This window comes from Equus quagga, chromosome 13, assembly GCF_021613505.1.
Source record: "Equus quagga isolate Etosha38 chromosome 13, UCLA_HA_Equagga_1.0, whole genome shotgun sequence".
Lineage (NCBI taxonomy): Eukaryota > Metazoa > Chordata > Mammalia > Perissodactyla > Equidae > Equus > Equus quagga.
The window spans coordinates 13,765,787-13,790,864 of record NC_060279.1 but is presented as its reverse complement, the minus strand read 5'-3'; the positions used below and the strand labels follow the sequence as shown (position 1 = coordinate 13,790,864).

Below are 25,078 nucleotides of genomic sequence, written 5' to 3'. Positions count from 1 at the left end.
ATAAAAGATACGCAAACACAAAATTCAAGGCCGTGGTTCCTTTTGTAATGGGAGGGTAGGAGACCACATATGAAGAGGGCTATGGGAATTCAAAATGGGCAGTGAGTACGTGAGTATTCACTTTATCATTCTTTTGTTACCTTAAACATATTTTACATTCTTCTGTGTCTATTTGATTAGTTTTATGTGTCAACTTGGCTAGGCTATATAGCACCCACTTATTTAATCAAACACTAATCTGGGTGTTGCTGTGAAGATATTTTGCAGATGTGGTTAACATCTACAATCAGCTGATTTTAATTAAAAGAGATTACAGTCCATAACGTGGTGGGCTGCTTCTCATCAGTTGAAATGCCTTCAGGTAAAAACGAGGTTTCCCAGAGAAGAAGAAATTCTGCCTCAAGACTGCAGCCTCACCTCCCTGCCCAGGTTTCAGGCTGTCTGCCTGCCCTACAGATTTCAGATTTGCCAGCCCCCCACGCCTACCCCAGTCCTTTAAGGAGACAATTCCGTAAATCTTTTCACCTATTTTATATATTCTCTCTCTAGAGAACCCTGACTGATATTATCTACTAAAAGAAGAGAAAGACTTGACAGTTTTATAACAAAGTGAATACAGAAGGCAGAAAAGTCAGAATGGAGGGATTTAAAAGACAGTATAAGACCAAAAATGAAAATTTGGAATTTGGGATGAAAGCAAGCACTGTCAAAAAAAACCTCAAAGTCTAAGAGTTTGATTAGGAATTAAATGATTATTTGATAAGGAAGGTAATGGCAGGTTTGATGGGCAAAATTTGGTAGTTTTGAGTGGAAAATACAAGTACATAAAAAACCTAACGAAGATAGCAGAAAGCAATAACACAAATTCAGAATCTAGGGAGAAAAGCCATGAAATTCTATTAGCTCAAACACAATATTTATCTAACATATCACAGAGAATGTTTTCAAAAATTTTGACACTTCTGCAAAATACCAAATTTTCAGAAGGCTAGCTCTGCCACCTAGTGCCACAGGAATGTTAGAATACACTTGCTCCAGTGTGCTCAAAGAAAATATGGAAGAGTTATGATTTATAAGAATTATAACCATTTACAATTATAAAAATGGTACCTTCATTTTAGTCCGTCTTCCTTCATTCACAGGTGAGATAAATTACATATTTATTACAAGAATAATGAAGAATGTGGCTACAAGTACACCACTTTTTAGTGAACTTCACATAAATTCGGAGTTGTTACAAAAGTTTTAATAAAATCTTGGTATCCTCTTGTGGAATGTCCTATTTCATCCCCCTCTCTAAATTCTGACTACTCTTGAAATCCATGCTCCATTTCTCTTGCTGCGTTTATTACCTACGTCCCACAATAACCATTCAATTAACATATCTGGTTAACGTCCTCATTTATCCTAGTTTTTAAAAAATAAAGTCTTATCATTCTCCACACAGTTGGCAGGGTGATGTATGTCAAAAACAAATAATTAATATGTGTTCTCTGACTTAATCCCTATAAGGCTTTCTCAGTCACCTGCGGAATAGTCCAATATTTTATTTGGACTTCACCAAAATTTGACCTCTGTCTAGTTATCCATTCAAATAAATCAATAATTCAGCTACTCTGAGAAAGGGAGGAAAGATACGTTAAAAAAGGGGAGGAAGACAGGAGAAATAAAGGAAAAGGCAGAGAAATCAGGCATCAAATTTTAAAAATGGACTTAATCAATAGGTCTCATTTTGCAGTGTCACAAATAGTAAACAAAGTGTCACGGGCAAATACTCACTCACAAACATTGCTGAATGGTTGAACCCAAACATAAAAACACAAGTTTTTCTTACCTTAGCAGTTTTAATATAGTGGCTCAAAACTTCTGCTCTAATTTTTAATGTTTGAGCATGAAGAATCTCTCTAACAACCCAAAAGCTTACCTGCAAATAAAAATTAAAAATAGTTGAATGACAAGATTATTTACTCACCAGGATCAAAAACAGCAACTACTTGATGAATGACCTATAGCTGTTTAAAAAAACAATACTTTCTCTTACACTTGACTTAGTACCAGGACACAACCAATCTTCAAATGTTACATACACTTCACATATACACAGACAGATATAGACACGTATACATATGTGTATACATACACATAAAAACATCACTATGATTTCTAATTTGTAAAAGCTAATATAAAGTTTGAAGGAAAAGAGCTAAGACAATGCAATAAAACAAGAGTGATGCAACATGAACAAATGTTTTTTGCTGTATTTTCAAACACTCTGGCAGAATTAGATAAGCTCTAAGATCAGATATTGTAAAATAGGCTACTTAGAGCACGTTTTCCTGTGGCTCTATAATGCCACATCATCATTTATTTACAATGAGCAGAATCCTAAGTATGAAGAATCCCATGGATGATTTTCTTGGTATGAATAAAATGAAATAAAATATCATAAAGAAAAACATATCTGAGTAATTCTAAAATAAATGAAGATTGTATTTTAAAAAAGTATGTAATACTAATTCAATTAAACCATCTTCATGATTTCTTTTAAAAAACATTAAAAGTCATTCCTAAGAAGGCTGACTAGATCTATAAGTAAAATGCTCTACTCTGATGAAAACAGTTTGCTTATCATGATATAATGTAATATCTATGTAACATTTTAATTCATGTACTATGAAAATAAAATCAAAGCACTATCAGTTGGCTCAAACTTATACAATCTAAAAACACAATGTAGACAGAAATCTTTGTAAAAAACATAATGCCACTGACTCACATTTCTTCACCTTTTTTTAGTGAGAAGTATTTCAGATTTTACTTGCAACATTCATCTATAAACAAATTGTCAAAATGTCTATATTTTACAAATGTGTATGTAAATGTAAAATGCTTATATTTTACAAAGCCATCTTCATATTTGTTACTACATTTGGGCTACTAATGGCAGTAACTATCCCTAATTCTAAAAAGGTTTACTTCTAAAAATATATAAAAAATTATACTGCACATACTTTAACAATAATCTTAGAAAATATCAACTAAGAATTCAATCTAAACTGCATGATCATCAACCTAATTAAATTTAACATTGGACAAATTTTAAGACAAATATTATGGTGATTTTAAATATGGCCACCAATTCTTTGTCATTCCTCTCACTGAAAGCTGGGGTGTATGGGTCACTTCTCATTGAATCTGGACAGGCTTGTGGCTGCTTCGATGAAGAAAGGATTAATGAAATTGATGCTGACTCCCAGGACAAGGTCATAAAAAGATATGCAGCCCCTGCCTCGACTATTGGAACATTCTCTCTGGGATCCCTAAGTCACCATGTAAGAAGTCCACCTACCCTGAGACCAGCAAGCTGGAAAGGCTCAGTGCAGGTGCTCCCCAGTCAACAGGGCCCCGCTAAAGTCAACCTCACCTGAGAACCCCAGCCCAGAATGACCAACACCAAGACACAGTTTAATGAAATTACTAGCCTTAAAAGAAAAAAATTGGGGGCTTTGGAGACAAACAGAGAAAGTGATTTTTAAGTAAAAGAAAACATCATCAGACTTCTTTTCAACAGCAACACTCTGTCAGAAAAAAAATGGAGTAACAAATGAAATATAATCAAGGGAAGAAAATTTTATACAAATGATAGACGAACTTGTCAGCACGTAAGGACTCAGGAATTACTGTTGCTATGAGCCCTTCCAGAGGGCTCTACTTCCAGAGTAATCTACTGCAGAACAAGCCTCAGACAACCAAAATGACCAGAGAAACAATCAACCTAACTATGGTAGTGAGCATTAAATATACACTTATTCATAGAACTAAGACTAAATGAGGGTTAAAAGAAAGAGCTTTTTATTACTGCATATCCTTCTCAACACTTGGTATCATCAACCTTTGCCATCTAATTGGTATAAAATGACTTCAGCTTTCGTTTTCATTCAATAAATATTTATTAAGCTCCTACTGTATCCTGGGCACTGTTGTCAATGTTTGGGACATATTAGTGAAGGAGAAAAATGAAGATCAGTACCTTCACAGATATTTTCATGGTAGCTCTTCCTAATTTTAAGTTTTTAAACTGTTTTTTTAAGCGGAAAAGATCAAAGTACATATCATCTAATACAAAGGAACATTATTTCAGGAAACTTGTTTCAGCTCTGTGTCTGTATTGAGCCGCAATGTAAAATATTTTATCTTAATGTAGGTCACAGTCAAAAAAGTTTGAAAGCCACCGTCCACAAAAACTATTGCACATGGACACCAAAACACTCAGAATATTCATAGCAACATTCTTCATAATAGCAAAAAATTAGGAAACATACTTCATGTCTATCCTCAAAAGAATGATAAATTCATTCTGATATTCATGGAATGAAATGCCAGACAGCAGTGAAAATCAATGAACTAGAGCAACATACATCACCATGGATACATCAGAGAAACACAAGTGAAGAAAGCCAACCCCAGAAAGAGTATATCCAGGCTGATGACATATATTATGAAGATGAAAAACAAGCAAGATTAGGGATGCAAATATTTCCAGCAAATCTCTAAGGGAATTAACGAGCAGTTAAATTTTTAAAAACCAACTAAAAAGGTATAAAGAAAAAAAAAAAAACCCCAAATTTTCAGATCATAGTCACCCCTTAATCAAGGGTAGAGGGAAGAACACGTAAAACGCCTCAACAGCTTTGCTAATATTCTATTTCTCAGCTTAGGTGGTGAACTCATGGTTATTAGAACATTTCTTAATACATATTAGATTTATGATATGAACTTGTCATTTTTGTAGGCTAAAAATGGTCTAACATGAGCATTTTCATATGATTCAAACAAATATTTAACACATTCTTTGAAATGCATCAAATATTTCATTTAAAAAAATCCTAGAAAACACAGGATATTTTTAAATATAGTTGCTTTATTCAGTGTTTTAAAATCATAAAGAGGTGTTATGAAACCTTATATTTGCAGCCAAAAATATGTTAAGCTTTTGTTTCTTAACTTTTTATCATGGAAAACTTCAAATGTATACTGAACTTAGAAGATAATAATGAAGACCCAGTACATTAACCAGCTTCCGCAATCAAGTTACAGCCAAGCTTTTTCATCTCCATCCTCACCCTGCACTCAAATGCCCAAGTAATATTGTGAAGCAAATCACAGACACTATATAATTGCATCTATAAATATTTTCAAAAAGTAAGAAATCTTTTTTGAGGAAATTTAGCCTTGAGCTAACATCTGCTGCCAATCCTCTCTTTTTGCCGAGGAAGACTGGCCCTGAGCTAACATCTATGCCCATCTTCCTCTACTTTATATGTGGGACGCCTGCCACAGCATGGTTTGACAAGCAGTGCATAGGTCTGCACCCAGGATCTGAAACAGCGAACCCCGGACTGCCAAAGCAGAGCAGGTGAACTTATCTACTACGCCACCAAGCTGGCCCTAAGAAGTCTTTTTTAATAAACATAATCCAATATCATTATCATTCCTAAAAACATTAATTTCCAGGGGCCGGCCCGGTGGCGCAGCAGTTAAGTTTGCACGTTCCACTTCTCTGCGGCCCAGGGTTCGCTGGTTCGGATCCCGGGTGCGGACATGGCACCACCTGGCACGCCATGCTGTGGTAGGTGTCCCACATATAAAGTAGAGGAAGATGGGCACGGATGTTAGCTCAGGGCCAGGCTTCCTCAGCAAAAAGAGGAGGACTGGCAGTAGTTAGCTCAAGGCTAATCTTCCTCAAAAAAAAAAAAATTAATTTCCAATTACAAAAAATTTTCGATTATTAGTCAAATTTTCAATTATCTAAAGGTAACATTTAAAAGAAACTTAGACAACCCTCCTTCAATTAAAAAAAATCAGGACGCCACTGGCATGACCATAAGTTATCAGAGAAACATCCAATAGAGTGATTATTAAAATCACGATACAGTCAAGTCACAGGAGGTTATATAGATAGTAAAAATGTTTTCAAAGTGATTTTATGATACAGAAATATTTCATGGCATGCTAAGACAATAAGGCTATAAATTATATGTACAACACAATTTCTATTAGATTGAGAAAAAGTAAAGAATGGAAGGATATAAACTAAAATGTTAACAGTCACCTCCGGGTGATCGTCCCCTCCAGCTTTTTAATTTAAGCATTTCTACACTTTTTCAATTTTCCTGGAATACATGTTATTATTTTGATAACCAGTAAAAAGCATAGTTTTTAAAGAGATGAGGGAGAGTTCCACTTCTGATGACATGAAGGAGCTGGTATTTTTGGGAGTGCTTGTCTGATAATAATTATAAATGATAAAAACAATTATTTAGGGACCAGCTTCGTGGTGTAGTTGTCAAGTTCATGTGCTCTGCATCGGCAGCCTGGGTTTCACAGGTGTGGATCCCAGGCACAGATCTACACACCACTCACCAAGCCATGCTGTGGTGGTGTCCCACATGCAAAAAATAGAGGAAGATTGGCATAGCTGTTAGCTCAGCGACAATCTTCCTCAAGCAAAGAAAAAAAGAGGAAGACTGGCAACAAATATTAGCTCAAAGCTAGTCTTCCTCACCAAAAAGAAAAAAAAAAACCCACAAACACATACAACTATTTAAAAGCACAACAGATGTCTATACTATATTTAAAAGTACTACTGATATAAAGTCATATTAAAAATATGACTGTGTAAAAGCACTGTTGATGATTATACAATTGAAAAAATTACCAGACTTGCAAAGAAACAGAAAAGGTTGGCTAAGAGTTAAGAGAAAAGCATTAAAAAGAAACAGACCCTACGATAACCCTTTTGCTGGAATTAGTGACAACCAAATGCAATGAGGGATCCAAAATGATGTCTTGGAACAACAACAAAAAGGATATTAGTGGGAAACTGGAGAAATCTGAATAGGGTCCTTAGTTTGTTAATGGTATTATATACCAAGGTTAATTTCCTGACTCTAATAACTATACCACACTTATGTAAAATGTTAACATTGGGGGAAGGTAGGGATATATGGAAACTCTCTGAACTCTTCTTGTCTTTTCTAAGTCTAAACTGAAAACCTAGAGATTGTCAGACTGGAAAATAAAAAGGAAGACCAACTATATGCTATCTACAAGAGATTCATTTTAAACATAAAGAGGCAGATATGTTCCCTCTAAAGGACTCTTTCTAACTTCCTCTGTAATTGGCTACTTCAGATCTCCTATGACCTTACTAGGAGAAAATAATAGAGTAATGGAGTACCTAAGTAATGGAGCTTATATAGGATCAACTGGGATCTGGAATGAGGATAAAAGCTTTTGGTACATTGTGACATATTTGACTCTGACAACTTTTTGGCTCACTTAATAATATGAGTGCTTAAAAACTAAAGTCAAATTTGTGAGTACGGTAACGTGATGTTTCTGTACAGCAAAGAAAAAACTTTTACTGTGATAATAAATTCTGATCACCTCAGAAAAATCTTGAAAAAGACTGCTATATAGCTTAAATATGGAATTCAGTACAAAACATGTTTGCCCTAGGCCCCTATTACTGATTTAATCTAATCTTTAAAAACTTTAACCTACTTCCATCTTTGGGAATACAGTGAACCAAATAACCTGAGATACTATTTGCTATAAACCCTTAGAAATGTTGGGTTAAAGACAACAAACTCTTTTTAAAAAACATGTATGGCTAACTTGAAAAATAAAAGATTTCCCTAGTGGCCAAAAACAAAGAGGAAATAAAAGCAAAGCAGTCGTTAAAAGAAAGGTCCTGTAGCTGCCCTTGGGGGCTTAGGATTCAGCACTCCTCCAATGATTTACTACAAGGCCTCACCCATCCACCCTCCCACCTCCATTTCTATCTAAGGGACCTTCAAAGGGCTACAATCTTGGTCAAAAGGTAGAGTAAAACAATTCACCTACCGGCAGGGGGAGACAATACAGAAGAAGGAGAAAAATAAGTCTTTCATAAGAATTTGTAATCTGCCCTTACCTGAATTTGAAGTCTGAATTTTCTCTACAGAGAAGTACAGACGTTCCCCAACCAAAACATATAAAAACAGTCCCAGGTCTGTGACAGACCTCGGTACTGGCAAAAGTCAACAAAAAGCTTCTCAGAAGGGATATACCCTCAACCTAGGCAACAGCAAAATTCCCACAGAAAAAGATTAAATGGACATGAGCTCTCAATCCAAAATTACAAAAAGCAGAAGAAAACAAACCACTGTGCGTAAGGATCAGCAGAAATAAGAGAATTAGTACCCCAAAGACTCTGGACAATAACAATAAAAATAAAATGTGGAAAATAATCTAAGAAATTAAAAAATTTAAAAAACTGACACTAGTGTAAAAGCACACAGATTTGAAACCAATATGACACACCTGAAGAGAATTACTGAACTGAAATACAGATCTGAAAAAATTACATAGAATGGAGCACACAGGGAATAGATGTAAAAATAAGAAAGGATGAGATACAAGTAGGAAAGGATGCCAAGTTTCAACAAATTTCAATCACAAAATCAAAAATCACAAAAGGAAAAAAACAAAAATCATGCAGAGAGAAAATATTTGAAGCAATATTGACTGAAAATGTTGCAGAACTGATGTAAAAAGTTAAATTATTTCTTAATGAAAAATTATATATTGTGGAATTGAATTTCAGAAACTAAATACCAAAATTTTATAAGCAACTCACATGATTAAATCTTCTTGTGAAGGCAACTGCATTTGGGGAAGAACTATATTTTTCTTTTTTATTCCATCCACAACTTGAAAGCTCCTGAAAAATTAAGTTGTAAGTTAAATATAAATTCATGAAATAGCTCAGTTTTCTTGTTATATTAAGGGTTTCAAAACATTAAAGACAGTTGTGTTCCTTCCTAGAAGTGTTTTACTTAACAGGAACATATCTAATACTATAACCATTCAGTTAAATCACAAGAGCAAATTTTATTAGTAGAATATAAAAGGGTAAACCAATTGTCTGTGGGAACATAGATGACCAGACTCATACTCCACAGGCAGATCGGCAGGTTCCCTCTGATGGTCTGAATCCGAGGTGGAAAGATCCACAGACAGTGAGAGCTGAGCCTTTTACAACACACAGTGAAGCTGCTCGTGAGGAGTCAAGTCCATTCCCCACAGCTTCCAACCAGCTTTCCAGTCCCTCAGTGTTTGAAGTGACAGTCAATGACCCCAGATATCCGAAGAAGCCTCTGATAAAGGGGTTCTTGACTCCCCACAGGGTCTGTCAACAGGATTCAAAGAGCTCAAGGACTTAGGCAAAAAAAATTAAACTTTCGTTTTACACTAACTTCTAACTGAAACGACATTCCTTTTAATTATAAATGTAGGCTACAGATTACAGAAAAACTGGCAACACACATGACTTTGTCACTAATAAAAATCAGATATTTTCTTATCATATTACAGTTGGTACAGATATCTCGAAAATATCATTTACACTCATCACTACTTTGAAATTGTGATCTCATCACCTCTAGATCTTAATATGCTAATAAAGAAGCACATATATTGCTACATAACAGTTTAAAAACTATTTTGATAAGTGTGGTTTTTTTTGGTGAGGAAGATTGTCTCTGAGCTAACATCTGTGTCAATCTTCCTCTATTTTGTATGTGGGAGGCTGCCACAGTGTGGCTTGATGAGCAATGTGTAGGTTCACGCTCAGGACCCAAACCTGCAAATCCCAGGCCACCGAAGCAGAGCACGTGAACTTAACCACTACACCACTGGGTTGGCCCCCTTGATAAGTGTATTTTAACAGAACTAATTTCCTTTGATTTTAAAGCAAGGCTCAGTTCTATGAGCTTCAGTCTGCCAAAGAGGTTCCTAATAGGTAAGAACTCTGTGTAATACAACCACTGCCACCAGAGAGAGACACAATCTATAGGAAAAAAGAAAAATAACTCTGACGAAACTGAGTTAGGACAGAGAACAAAAGAACAGAGAAAAGAAGATGACAAAAACATATAATTGCTACTCTCAGACAGATGAAAATAGATATTGCTCCCATTAGGCAAAAACAAGTGGATATAAAAAACAAATATTCAGAAAACAAAATACAGCTTTTGGAAATGAAAAATGTAATAGCAGAAATTTTAAAAATCAACAGAAGAATTCTGAGATAAAGGTGAGAAAATCTTTTAAGCAATAAGCTAAAAATAGGAGCAAAATATTATGTTAATTAGAAATGTCCATAAGAGGCAACACCTGAATAGTAAGAATTTTAAGAGAGAAGAGAAAAAATGGAGAAAAGTAACTTTATCAAAAGAAAGAATTCAAGAAAATGCCCCCAGAACTAAAACCTTGAAGAGTTCCTATTACAATGTATCAAAAAAAACAAAAAAGACCTAGACCAAGGCCCACCATCTAAAAATTGCAGTATGTGGGAGACAAAGAGATCAGAAAATCTGTCAGATTCAAAAACAGAACACACAAAAATAGATCACATACAGAAAAACACGAATCAGAAGGTATCATGTGTCTCAATAGCAACATTAGAAGTTAAAAGACAACTCAAACAATGCCTTCAAAATCCTAGAATTCAGGGCCAGCCCTGTGACTGAGTAGTTACAGTTCCATGTGCTCCACTTCAGTGGTCCAGGTTCGCAGGTTCAGATCCCAGGCACGGACCTACTCCACTCCTCAGCCATGCTGTGGAGGCATTCCACATACAAAGTGGAGGAAGACTGACATGTATATTAGCTCAGGACTAATCTTCCTCAAGCTAAAAAAGAGGAAGATTGGCAATGGTTGTTAGCTTAAGGTGAATCTTTCTCACACACAAAAAAATCCTAAAATTCTATATCCAACAAAAATATCAATTAAATATGAAAGTATACTATAGATATTTTCAGACATGAAAATCTCAGAGCTTTTGCCTTCTACGTTCCTATTCTCAGAAAGCTAGGAGAATATGTGTTCCACCACAACTAGCAAAAGAAAAAGGAGGACACGGGATCCGGGAAACTGAGGAACCAACACCGAAAGGAACTACTGGAAATTCCCAGATTAACGGTAAAGAGAGATCCTGGGACAAAACTGTGCGCAGACCTTAAGAACAACAGTTTGGGGCCAGCGCCATGGCCGAGTGGTTAAGGTCGCACGCTCCATTTCAGCGACCCAGGGTTTCGCCGGTTCGGTACGATCCTGGGCGCGGACAAGAGACTGCTTGTCAGGCTGTGTTGAGGTGGCATCCCACATGCTACAACTAGGAGAACCCACAACTAAAATATACAGATACGTACCGGGGGATTTGGGGAGAAAAAGCAGGGAACAAAAAGAAAAGAATAACAGTTCAGATTGTAAGCTGCAAGAGGACAGAGATTCCAAGAGAGAAGTCTCTGAAAGATGATTAACAGAACAGCTGAAGGATCTGAACACACTGAGAAGACACATTCACTATATTAACTTCTGGCAGAAAAATTAGTGACAAGTACAAAGAAAGCTAGAGTAAGTTATTAGCTCAAAGACAACAAAACTTAAGTAAGTTAAGTTACTTATTCATGTCAAAATTGTGACATAACTATATGGGAAAAAGAGGAGGATGTGAATTGTGTAAATGTAAGGGCAAGAGAACATAAGAGAGTGAAATCACTTTCTATAGCAGTTAGTTAATCATACCTAAAATTGAAAAATCATAAATAATTCAGATATATTATTTGAAAAACAGATACAAATTCATCCAAGGAGAAATAGCTAAGAGACTTGGATGGGTGTGGGGCTCACGGCTGGATGGAGGCTAGAATGGTGGGAGCAGCTGGGCTAGGGTATTGCTATATTTTGGTCTCTTATGGAAATATTTGACTTCTTAAATGTGATATATGCAAATCTTCAATACAATTTTGAAATAAAATAAAAGCAAACAAAACGGAATGAATTGAGTCAGGGGAAGATTGAGGAAACAGTTATGATGATATTATAATACTGCAAGAAAAAGGTAATGTTCCTTCAACTAGGGTGGTGTGAGCAGACAGCGAAAGAAGTAGTAATTCAAGATATTTTGGAGGCAGGCAGGACTTATTCAATAACTGGATTCACACAGTGTAAGCTAAGAATGGGGTATCCAGAAGTATTAAGTTTCCCGACTTTCTGGTTTGAGCAACTGAGATGGGGAATACTGAGGCAAGAGATGACATTGCTTCAACACAGTAGATAAGCAGTAAAAGCTCTGAGGATATGAATTACTTTTTTTCTTAAACCTAAAATTAGATTACAACTTTCAAATTCAAAACTACTAAAGGAAAAAAATAAAATGACAGAAGTAACTCTACAGTATAAAACATTGCTTGGTACTCAGCTTAGATATATGCTCGTTTCACATTATTCCTCTGTATAGACGGAAAATATTTAGTGGTAGACATTATACTAACATAAAAGGACATATAACTATATTAAAAACATCAAACTGCTAGGAAACATTTTTCTTCTTTCTAAAAATCACCACATATTTACACAACTATACAAAGAGGCCATATTTTAGGACAAAATTCCTAGGATTAAACCCATAAATACTGAATTTGTTTTTAGCCAATTAATATAATTTCCAAATTTATATTAATAATATGAGCAAAGGGTCTCCATCAACCGCTGTTAAACCACTCAAGGCAGCCGTCTGACATAGAGTGCAAACTCAATTACAGAGCTTTACACATAAAGCAGGTTTCATTGTCCTGTTACAAGTAAGGCTACACTATAAAGAATAAATATCTTTGCACCTTTTCTGACATTTCTGGTCCTTTCCAAAAGCACAGGCTGAGAAGCGAAATCACTAGGTCAAAGAGTACAAACCATTTCGAGGCTTTGATATCTGTCAAACTGCCCTCCTGAAATAGCAGAATCATTTATACTGCCACTACCAAGTGTCAGTTCCACAAGAGTCTTACCAAAATTGGGCACATTTAATTCCCTTTCTATATATTATTACTTTAATTTCCCCAACTCTAAGAGTAATTCTGTTTGTTAAATAGAGAGAAAATGGGGGGTGGGGGGTGAGGAGCTGCGAATCACCTATAAATCCACCACCTGAAGCAAACCTACATAAACATGCATCTTCCCAATCTTCTTCATGTGCATACAGGCGCCTGGTTTCTGTTTGTTTAAAATAGCTAATACACCTGTCCTTTTCCGTGTGATTTAATCTTCTGATTTTGTGCTTTAAAAGTCCTTCCTTCTCCAGCCACATGTAAAAGAATGAAAACTGACCATTCTTTTTCACCATTCACCAAAATAAACTCAAAATGGATCAAAGACCTAAAGATTAGACCTGAAACAATAAGTCTTCTAGAAGAGAATATAGGCAGTACACTCTTTGACATCAGTATCGAAAGGATCTTTTCGGACACCCTATCTCCTCAGATGGGGGAAACAATAGAAAGAATAAACACATGGGACTTCATCAGACTAAAGAGCTTCTTCAAGGCAAGGGAAAACAGGATTGAAACAAAAAAACAACCCACTAGTTGGGAAAAAATATTTACAAGTTATATATCTGACAAAGGGTTAATCTCCATAATATATAAAGAACTCACACAGCTCAACAACAAAAAATCAAACAACCCGATCAAAAAATGGGCAGGGGACATGAACAGACATTTCTCCAAAGATACACGGATGGCCAATAGACACATGAAAAGATGCTCACCATCACTAATCATCAGGGAAACGCAAATCAAAACTACACTAAGATATCACCTTATACCTGTTAGAATGGCAAAAATATCCAAAACAAAAAGTGACAAATGTTGGAGAGGTTGTGGAGAAAAAGGAACCCTCATACACTGTTGGTGGGAATGCAAACTGGTGCAGCCACTATGGAAAACAGTATGGAGATTTCTCAAAAAATTAAAAACAGAAATACCATATGACCTAGCCATCCCACTACTGGGTATCTATCCAAAGAACTTGAAATCAGCAATTCCAAAAGTCTCATGCACCCCTATGTTCATTGCAGCATTATTCACAATAGCCAAGATGTGGAAGCAACCTAAGTGCCCATCAACTGATGACTGGATAAAGAAGATATGGCTTATATACAATGGAATACTACTCAGCCATAAAAAAGGATAAAATCATCCCATTCACAACAACATGGATGGACCTTGAGGGTATTATGTTAAGTGAGATAAGCCAGACAGAGAAAGAGCAACTCTGTATGACTCCACTCATAGGTGGAAGTTAAACATATAGACAAAGAGAACTGATTGGTGGTTACCAGGGGAAAGGGGGGGTGGGGGGAGGGCACTAAAGGTGAAGTGGTGTACCTACAACATGACTGACAATAATGGCAACTGAAATTTCACAAGGTGGTAAACTATCATAATCTTGATAAAAAGTTAAAAAAAAAAGTCCTTCCTTCTCATCCTGAGAACAGATGTCTTAACAGCAGTAATAAAAATAATAGTTAACATTAATATAGAGATCACTACATGCCAGGTACTATTCTAAGTGCTTTATATATATCAACCCATTTGATATCAGAAATCCTATCTTCATCATTATAATCTACTATGATAAATAAGGGACCCAGAGAAAAGTATCAGTGAATTATCGCTTTATTTTTTTTACATTAAATTTTTTTAATGCATTTTTGACTCCTCAAATAAGAAACGTTAAGAGGTTCTGAAAAATCCATCCAGTTCTTGGAAGATTTGAACATGATTAATTTAATGGAAAAATGCTTTGCCCCTTTAAGAAAACTCTGTTGGAAATAGACTGAAAGAGGGGAGAACGAATGAATCTGTAGTCATATTACTTGGGAGCAAATGGATTAAAATACCACTGGAGCCCTCCACTCCAAAAAAATTTGTAATTAGAAAAGGTGAAGAAACAAGCAAGTTTTTTTAAACCTCTTACAATGGTAGTTTCTGTTCAGAAAACATTTCCCCTTTGAGAGAATGTTACATTGCTAGCCCATCTAATACAAAGACAAACAGAAGTATAAAGATGAAGATCAGATCAATGGTTGCCAGGAGCTAGGGACAGTGGTGGGGGTGGGGGGGAGGCAGGAGCAGGATGGCTGTGACTACGAAGGGGAAACACAAGGGAGACATCTTTATGGAGATGGAGTAGTTCTGTATCCTGAGTGAGGTGGTGGTTAGACAAATCTACACATATGATAAACTGTCATGAAATGATACAGACACAGTGTACAAATGTCCATTTCCTGGTTTTGATCTTGTATTATACTTATATAAGACGTAACTTCTGGGGAAAACAAGGTGAAGGGTAAATGGGACCTGTCTGCACTATTTTTGCAACTTCCTATGAATCTACAATTATTCCTGTTTTACTTTTTTCCTAATTTCCTGTGAATCTGGAATTACCCCAAAATAAAAAGTTAAAAAACAGTAACAACAAAAACCCTTTTAGCAGATTATGAAGCTGAAATTGCACAAGGACTCCAGGAACTCACCCACTACTTTCCTCCTAAACTCTGACATGCACTCATGGTTGCCTTAAAAGAATCCTGTCCTGCCCTATCTCTACCTCTCAACAGCCACTAAATTTCTCTGTGAGAACAAAATTGCTTTTCCCTTTGTCTCTATCTCTTTTTGTCTCAGACTCTAGGATCTTCCTCCAAGTGACACCAGAATACAATCTAAGAAATAAATTCTCTTACTAACGTCATCTTGTATTTGACAGCTTATCAGCCCGGTCGAGAGTTATTCTATAATAAAACATCTCCCACAAATACCAAAAAGTTGCAGTAAACTTTAGCGATTCAAAGAATGTATTTTTTTAGGGTCTGACTTAAGAATAGGACTGACTTAAGTCGAGTATACTATGTAAAAAGCCTCCATTTTAGCAAAGGCTAAATGAAATAGAGCAGTCTCAATACCTCTTAAGATTTGTTCAAATGGATTTAACTTGCAATATTTTATTTTTTGCTGAGCAAGATAGGCCCTGAGCTAACATTCATGCCAAACCTCCTCCATTTTTTAGTATGTGGGCCACCAGCACAACATTGCTGCTAACAGAGTGGTTGTAGGTCGGCACCCGGGAATCGAATCCAGGCTGCTGAAGCAGACCATGTCGAACTCAACCACAGGGCCACCAAGCCTGGCCCAACTTGCAATTTTTAAATCAGGCAGTGAAGAGAAACCTTCTAGTAGCAACTCACATATATAAAGGCAATTTCTTAATTGTCATTAAAAGTATATTTGAAAGAATATTCAGAGACTCATTTTGAGCCATGAAACTGTCAAGCCCAATTTTCAACTGAGTTAATTTTGGAAGCACGTGTGAAGGCAAACACCACAACGGATGACCACCTACCCTATGAAAGAATTACTGAATTTCACGGGAGCCACAGCTTCTCTTATGTCTTGTAGGTTTGTTCTGTAAAGTCAAATTCTTGATCTAAATTTCATCTTGTAGGTTCCAACTCTCTTAAAAGGACTGTTCTAAGGGTGATGTTGTAGGGAGACCTATAGATAGAAGAAGAGAAAAGGCCAATATAGACCAGCATGTAGACAGAGATTGAGGGAAGAAAGAAAAAGCGATGGGATTGTAAAAGACTGTGTGTGAGGGAGCCTCCCAAGGAGAAGACAATTACCGCTGAGGTATTCCGATGCTCAAAATGGGACACTTTATGGGAATATACTAGCTCCATTAGCATTCAGCCTATATGGCCATTTAGAAAAAAATCTCAGCTGCAAACGACGTGCTCCCTACAATTCCCATATTTTTAATTGACAGACTAAGCTTTGAAACTACATACCTCCAACATAGTATGTTGTCAAAAATCTAACACCTTTTCTAATGTACTCACATTCTCTCCTCCCCCTCCTCCCGCCTCCTAATACATAAACGCGCCCCTATAACAAGGTCAGAGATAAAGGCAGGAGCTCTCTTCTTCTACCACCGATGCCGTGATACACCTACTCTCCTAACCAACAATCTTCTCCTCCACCTTCTCCAGTTCTAATCTTAGCCTGACCTGACTATATATTAAGGAAGTTCATGCTGATGAACAGCAATAACATGAACTCATAAAACAGCTGCACCCTGCTTCCAACAGAACAGTTAGTTTTATTCCAGCCTTGAAGAAAAATTTCAAGTCTACATGTCTTCTTTGCTTTCTTCAAACCTTTCACTGTATTCATGGATTGTTTACATTTTAAACCTAACATAAATGATAATTTTCATTAAAACAAGGATAGAACTATGATATTCCCGATGTTCGACCTTTGGATGTTGCCGAGATTATAGTCTCTTTGCATACACAAGAAAGCTTGCATAGAGAAAGCTCTTTTTACATATTGTCCGAAACATCTCAATTGTTAAGTTCTTCAGAAACATTTTAATAAGATTCAGAATTACCTATTATGTCCTTTCCTTCCTTTAACCAGCATTCTTCCTCCATCTCTAGTGTATCCTAGTTATACAGGAGCGCCTTTCCTATCCTTTGTATTTAATGTCTGTTTATGAATATAATCTAAATGACATTGTATGGACCTACTAGGACAAATAATAAAGGCAGAACTTTCCTCTTGAATGTCACGTGTCAGAGGACTTTCAGTCAGAGCCTGTCACTTTATGAACACTTGAGAACCTCACAAGAGGCAAACATCATCCAATGTAATGACTATAGTACGGATTTCACGCACAATTCACCCTTTAAAAAATTAAGACTTACTGAAAGAACCAGAGAATTGCTACTGGGGAGAAACCTGACTGGAAGCAAGCTTTCTGCCATAACTCATCTTGTGTTGAATAACATAATACTTATCCTGAAGAGAAATCTCATTGGGGTAATGAATGTGGTAAAGCTTTCAGAAGAAACAGAAGCTTTATAGAGCATCAGAGAATTCGTAATAGACAAAAATAACAACAAAAAACCTATGAATGTAATAAACCTGGAAAAACCTTTAGAATAGTCACTGCTTCCTCAACATGAAAGAACTTACAATGGAGGGAAGCCATATAAACATGGAAGAGCTTTCTAAAAGAAAACAACTCTTCCTGATTAAAAGAGAAACCATACTGGGGAAATCTATCTATATAAGAAATGTGAGAAAACTTTAACAAGAGCTGAGCCTGACTAAACACCAGAAAATTCATACTAGAAATTAATGAATGTAAAGAACCGTTAACCTAAACGTGTGCGCTTACTAAAAGCATTAAAGAATTCATACGACGGAAGAAATCTGAAAATGTTCTGAATTGTGGGTGGCGGAAAAGAAGTCATTCCTGTTTCCACAGAAAGAACATTATTTTATAAAAGCCACATTCCTGGACTGAGTAGCGGATTTTACAGAAATGTCTCCAAACACGATAAACAGTGGGGGATGATGATATGCTTGTAGGCTCTAAAGTATAAAGCTAGGCAATGGTCACTTATCAAACTTAAATATCCAACAGGTATTATTCTAGGCACTACAGATACAACGGTGAAAAGAGAAGACAAAAGTTTCTGCCGCTGTGGAATTTACGTTCTAGTGAGAAGACAAAAGACCTCCAATCTTTAAGAGCCTGACTCATGACTGCTCCCCAACCTTATTACCTCCTTAAGACTTCTGCAGTTTCGATCAAAATCATATTTATCACTGACTGAGAACTACACTTAACTGCAGCTCTGACTCTGAAGTCGCCACTAAAAATTATCCTACTTTCAGGAATTTCTCAAAGACCTACAAGGTATTTTAAAGATCAAGTAGTCCAAAATCCCTTATTATATGGGTTTAATAATTTAAAACGGCCAAAGACATGAAACAGATTGTACTAGTAGCAGAATCCATAAACGACAAAGTTGAAAGAAAAATGTAAGGCTTCTTGTTCTTTGCTTTTATGTTTTGCCACTGAAAAACATCTTCTAGACTTCTAAGCGCTTTAAAATAAGTTTTTAAATAAGCTAAGTAATTAAGAATTTTTTGAGCACCTACCAGAGAGCTGTGAATGTTGGACACTGATTACAAAGGAAAAAATTAAGAGGCAGCAAAATACATGGCAATTTGCCCCCAAAAAACTAAAGAAAAAAGAGAGCGAGTGAGCACTCCGTGGAAGTAAGAGTTGCAAGGCCATCTTGTCAGTGGTTGAGTGTAGATGACGGATGTACTGGCCTTTTTCCTTCTTTGTCATCACTATCATTACAGTTTCAGCAACCATATTCTTGTGTTTCTCCTCATCGCTAAGAGATGGCTATTTAATGCGAGCGGGGGAGAACAGTGAAAAGCCTGGTTTCATGTCCGAGGGATCAGCATCCACAGAAGCTTCCAAATTCGGCCCTGCTGCCTGGGCCAGTGGGCAAGTGAGGCTTCTCAGGACTTCTATAGCGCCAGCTGGGGAGCATCAGCGCAAAGTGTTCAGATGGAGAGAGTCGGTGTATAGATGGACAAATGAGCTGAGACCCGTTCTCAGGCCCCACAACGACAGACAGACACTCTGGAATGCTCCTGTTTCCAGAGTCAGTGAGCTGCAGCCTTGTACAAATACTGGAGTCTTTGAATAAATGTCCTTCAGAGTTGACAGGGAAGAGGGAGGGGAGAAAAGTTATTTGGGAGGTAAGATCTATTGGAGATACTGGAGAACAGGGGAAAGAGAATAGAGGGAAGGGAAAAGAACGACTCCTCAGTTTCTGACTAGTATTAAAATGGATAATGGTATAAATCACTCAGACAGGAAACCTTAAAAAATGCAACTGGAGCAAACAATTTTTCTATGTAATTATACTCCTACTAAGTACTTTTCTTAATTACTGGTGAACTTCCCTTAACATTAAATTCTTTTCATTGGTAAATATGTTTTTACAATCTTCTCTACAATAAAATAAAAAACTAAGAAACGAAGTACCAAAATCTGTTCTTTTATTTTCTTTCAATCTGAGGTAATTTCAAGTGTGATACAGAGTTGGAGGAAAACCAGGCTTAGCACTATGTTTGACTCAGATCTGCTCTTAAAGGCATGATTTTATTTGGCCAGTAGTCTACTGATAACTAAGGACAGTGCCTATATAATAAAAAATAATTTTTGAAACCTCAAAGAAAAGGCAGATAGTTTCTACAGTGAAATAAAAGGCTTGGAATTTTCCTTTCTTTACCTGAGCAATTTTGAGGCATACTGTGTAACAGACAGTGTAGATAAGCAGTTTTATTCTGAGAAAACAATTGCACTTCTTACAACTGTCCCTTTCTTCCCACAAGTCAAGAACAAGTTTAGGCAGAACAAACTTAGCTAAATTCTGCTTGACACGACAGACTCGGAAATACAGAATTCCACAAACTGGTAGGAATTATAGGGTCCTACTTCGGGAACCGAATTCACGGGAGATACATATTTTACGCTCCAGGTAACTCAGAAATTGCCTCTGTTACAGAAAACTGAGTGGGACTCGTGTGAGTCAATCACCAGCCTGCAACTAAAACCACTACACCACGTAGCTGGATTCAGAGTCCAGACTCTTCCCAGTTCAAATTTAGTACACTTTTTATTTCAGAGAATGTGAATAAATTTTCAACTAAAATAAAGTTACATATGGATATAGAAACATAATAGTGAGCTTTGATTTCAATGGTTTTGGCGTAACAACTAAAGATCTTTAACAGTTTCGCAAAGTATATATATAGCTTTTTGGAAGTTTTATATGAAGTTATATATAGAGATGAACACTGGTATAACGGAACAGAAAGAAACATGAAGATAAATTCACTAGATTCAGTGATAATCACTATCTTTTCATGATATCTGAAGTTAAATTTTGATTTAACAAAGAGAATTCCTTCATTCTTTAATGAAGTTAATACTCTGACTACATAATGAGGTAGACACCATTCTATGTTTATAAATAAGACTAATACATTAGATTGGCTGACATCATGGTTTAAACAATCTTTTGCTAAATTTATCAATAGCAAGGGTTTTGCTATAATAAGCAAACAATATCTGTACATTTTGGAAAACAATCTGGCAGTGTTTAACAGGTTTAAAGGTCTTCATGCTCCACAACTCAGTAAGTAACGCGCTAGATGCTAGCCAACCATGCTGAGCTTTTAAAAAGCAATCTAAAGACGACAAAAACAACAGGATTCCATTTACAGAAAGAATTAAAAACCTGAAATGGCATATACTGCTACCGGATACTTATAGAAAAAATATAACGAAGCGCACAGGAATGACCTAGATCAAAACTGGACAGCGGCTACTGTGGCGAGTGGAGAGAAGAGAGGCGAACATGGGAGAGCGCAGAGCAGCCTCAACAGTCTGGGGAGGCAGGAACGTGGGGCTCACCGTATTCTTTATGGCTTGTTGTATGTCTTAGACATTTCATAATAAATTAAGAAACATTTTTCTGTCCGATGACACAGTCCTGTTTACGCTGCCAGATTTAACGTAATCTTGATAACTATATGAGACTGATATTTTGGGGCTACATCGTTTCTTCCAATAGAGCTACTGCTTCCATTTTTGAGAACAGTCTCTCATTGAACAAATATTTACTAAACACTATGTTCATTTTATCATTCTAAATATTGAGCTCCCACTACATGCCAGACAGATAGAAAAGTAAGGCAAAATTGTCAGTTTCTGCCCTCTCATAGCTTAAAATCCAGTGGAAGCAGCAAGCAAAAATCAGATAAGCACAAGACTGACAAGTCTTGATCACTCCTTCCTTCTTAAGAACACCTTCTTCACTTAGCTCATCAAATTCCAGACTAATCACCTCATTTTCCTCCTAAATCACTGGCCGCTGCTTATTAGCACCTTTTGCTAGTACCCCCTAAACACTAAATAGGACCCTTCTTCTCTCTATTTTCACTCTCTTGGTGATCTCACCCACACTTTTAATATCTCTACACTGACATCTCCTAAACTTTTATTTCCAACCTGGACTGAAAATATATGCTAGTATATATTACCTAACTCAATCTTCTCCTTGGCTGTCTGACAGGAATGTAAAACTAAACATGTCCAAAGTCAAACTCTCCCTCTTTCCTCAAAATCTGCTCCTCTGGCCTTTTTCCACAAGGCTACATTGCACACAATATTCTATACAAAGGCAGCCCCAGGAATGGTGAAAACAATATAATAATAATTTTCCATCTAGACTACCAACCACGCACTTTTGGTGTCAGGCCAACCTTGGCAGCGTCTTTGACTCCTCTTGCACATAATGTTTGACACCTTCCACCACCTCTCTTCCACTCCCACTCTGATCTAAGCCACCTTGTCTCTCACTTGGTCTCCCTGATTCAGTCCTTGGTACCACTCCACCCTTGCCCCCACACTCATTTCCCCCCTTACCCTAGTCAGTAGTCAGAAAAGCTACTTAAAACCTAAGTCAGAAACTGTCGGTCCTCTGCTCAAAACCCTCCAAGAGCTTCCTATCTTATCCAGAGTAATGGTCTACAAGGCCCTGTGCCACCCAGACCTCACTCTACACTCTTACCTTCTACCATACTTCCTTGCTCACTCATTGTAGCTCACTGGCCTTTGCCCTGGTGGTTCTCTGCCTGGAACACTCTTTCTCCAAATACCCATATGGCTACCTCTCTCACCTCCATCAGTCTTTGCTGGGATGTTACCTTCTCAGGGAAGCCCTTCTAACCATCCTATCTAAACTCAGAACTCCCACTGCCCTCACTCTGTATCCTCTTCTAGCTGCTTTATGTTTTTCATGACACGTTTGTCTAGCTCACCTCACTCAAATGTAAGATCCACAAGGGCAGGAACTTAGTCTGTTGGTTTACTGCTGTATCTCCAGCAAAAAAACAGTGCCTGGCACATAACAGACACCAGTTAAATACTTGTTGAATCACAACACATAAACGTAAAACTGCAACTGACAAGTCCAGCGAAGAAGCAGACAGTGCTAGAAGAGCTGCAGGAAGACAAGAAAAGTTTACCTGAGAAAGTCAAACTTGATCTAAGAACTGAAAGATGAGGAGGAGTTAACTAGTTACACAAGCTCAGTGAGAGAGATTACAAGGCCAGGATAGCTGGCTCAGAAAGAGGCGGGAAGAACGTAAGATGCGGTTAGAGTAGGTAGGAAGAGGCAAAACTATGAAGAGATCTGTAGACCACTTAGGATAGTTTGTCTCTATCTTCAGAGCAACAGGAAGCCACTCAAGTGTTTTAAGCAGAGGGATCATGTGAGCAGATTTACATGTTGAACAGATTGCCTCGGCTATTAGGTAGAGAAGAGTTTAGAAGGGTCAGGGAAGGCAGGTAGATCAGGTAAGGGGGACTGTAGTAATTCAGCTCAGATAAGATGGTATCCTGGATTGGGGTGTTGGGAATAGAGGGAGAATGGACAGACACAATACTTAGGAGGTTAAAAAAAAGAAAAATCAATGAGGGGCTGGCCTGGTGGTGTAATGGTTAAGTTCACATGATCCACTTTGGCGGCCCAGGTTTTGCGGGTTCAGATCCCGGGCACAGAGCTACACTGCTCTTCAAGTCATGCTGTGGCAGCCTCCTACACATAAAATAGAGGAAGACTGGCATAGACGTTAGCTCAGGGCCAATCTTCCTCAAACAAAAAGAGGAAGAGTGATAATAGATGTTAGCTCAGAGCCAATTTTCCTCACCAAAAAAAAAAAAAAAAAACAAGATTTGGTGTTAAATTAGATCAGGGAGTGGGGTCAAGAGAATTTTAAGATTTACTTCTAAATTTCACAAAGTAGTATTAGATGTCCCAGGGAAATAAAAAAATTCCCATCAACTTGATGTCTACGTCTTCAAGCAGTCATTATCTACATCTTCAACATCCAAGCCCCTCACCACAAATGGCTACTGAGTGCTTGAAACGTGGCTACTCTAAATAAAGATGTGCTGTAATTGTATGACATAAAATGAATTTCAAAGTCTTAGCACGTAAATAATAACGTAAAATACCTGAATAATTTTTATACTGATTACAACTTAAAGTGATAATATTTTGGATGAAGTAGGTTAAATAAAATTATTAAAAGTAATTTCACCTGTTTCTTTTTACTTTGTAATGTGCCTACTAGAAAATGTAAAGCTTTATAAGCTGCTCACATTACATTTCTATAAGACAGCACTAATCTCACATGAAACAGCAAGACAGTCATTGCAGTTTATTCAAAAGGAAAAATTATGTCTAAGGAGATTTCAGGGCAAAAATTGTAATTTCTGTAAAGAATTTAGTTTGTTTTGTTCAGGGATATAAGGAACTGAATATTTCAGTTTTTGTTATTTAAATACAAAAGCCATTTTCTATTTGTGCCTTATTAAACAGATTGTTCCTCTTCCTCTATTGCTAATCTAATGGTTCTATTGAGAGAATCCTTGGCAGTATGGGGGAAAAGTCAGGAAAACACAGAATTGTGGAAATTACAGAGATTCGGAGATCATTTAGGCTCACCACTTCATTCTGTAAGTGACAAACTTGAGACACTAAGATGTTAAGTAACTTACTTGAAAATCACAGGACTAACGCAGTGAATACCATGGAAGACACAGATGTTTTCCCTGACTCATAGCTATCATAGTGTTCAGGGTCACCACAGACTTGTATATACTATAAAACACACTATATTTTGTTCCCAAAAGAAGTAAAAAATTACCTATCTTATGGTACCAAATGTCACTATTATCAATGGCTTAGTTTTGGGGTACAAAATCATATTATATTCTTACTTGATAAGAGTGGAAAACGCATCTGCTTTTAGAATCTGAAACCCCGTTCCAACACTTAGTTGTGTATCAAAGACAACTGTGATTCCGTTTTCTCATCAGTAAAATAGATTTACCATACTTAGGTTGACACATACACACACACACAGCATAACAAACGGCATACAGTTTGTAGATGCATAACAATTGTTAGTCTCCTTCTTTTTAATAAAAACAAAAAATGCCTTTCTTGATCCTCCCTCTTCTCTCCAAAATGTCAACACACAGTCATCTTACAAAGTCATAAAATAAAGGTGCAAGGGAAGAGATTACTGGAGTGAGCTATGAAACCCAATTTCTTATTCCTGTCCTCCCAGTAAAAAGCTTCAAAGGCCTTGGGTAATCACTCCATCTCTCTTAGTCTATTCCTTCCTTCAGTCAAGTGATGAGGCCTAACCAACCAAAATGATTCAGAGTCCTACTGACAACT

At 36.9% G+C, this 25,078-nt stretch overlaps 1 protein-coding gene across 3 annotated transcripts in view; it reads right to left on the bottom strand.

Annotated features, from left to right (window-relative positions):
• The window catches only part of RALGPS2 (Ral GEF with PH domain and SH3 binding motif 2), a 154,339-nt gene that overhangs the window by 83,615 nt on the left and 45,646 nt on the right, over positions 1-25,078 (bottom strand). For all 3 annotated transcript variants that reach the window (XM_046680546.1, XM_046680544.1, XM_046680543.1), the window contains 2 exons: positions 8,684-8,767; positions 1,835-1,924 (listed from right to left, as the gene is read on the bottom strand). In XM_046680546.1, the coding sequence (XP_046536502.1) occupies positions 1,835-1,924; positions 8,684-8,767 (174 nt within the window). The remainder of the gene's footprint in view (positions 1-1,834; positions 1,925-8,683; positions 8,768-25,078) is intronic.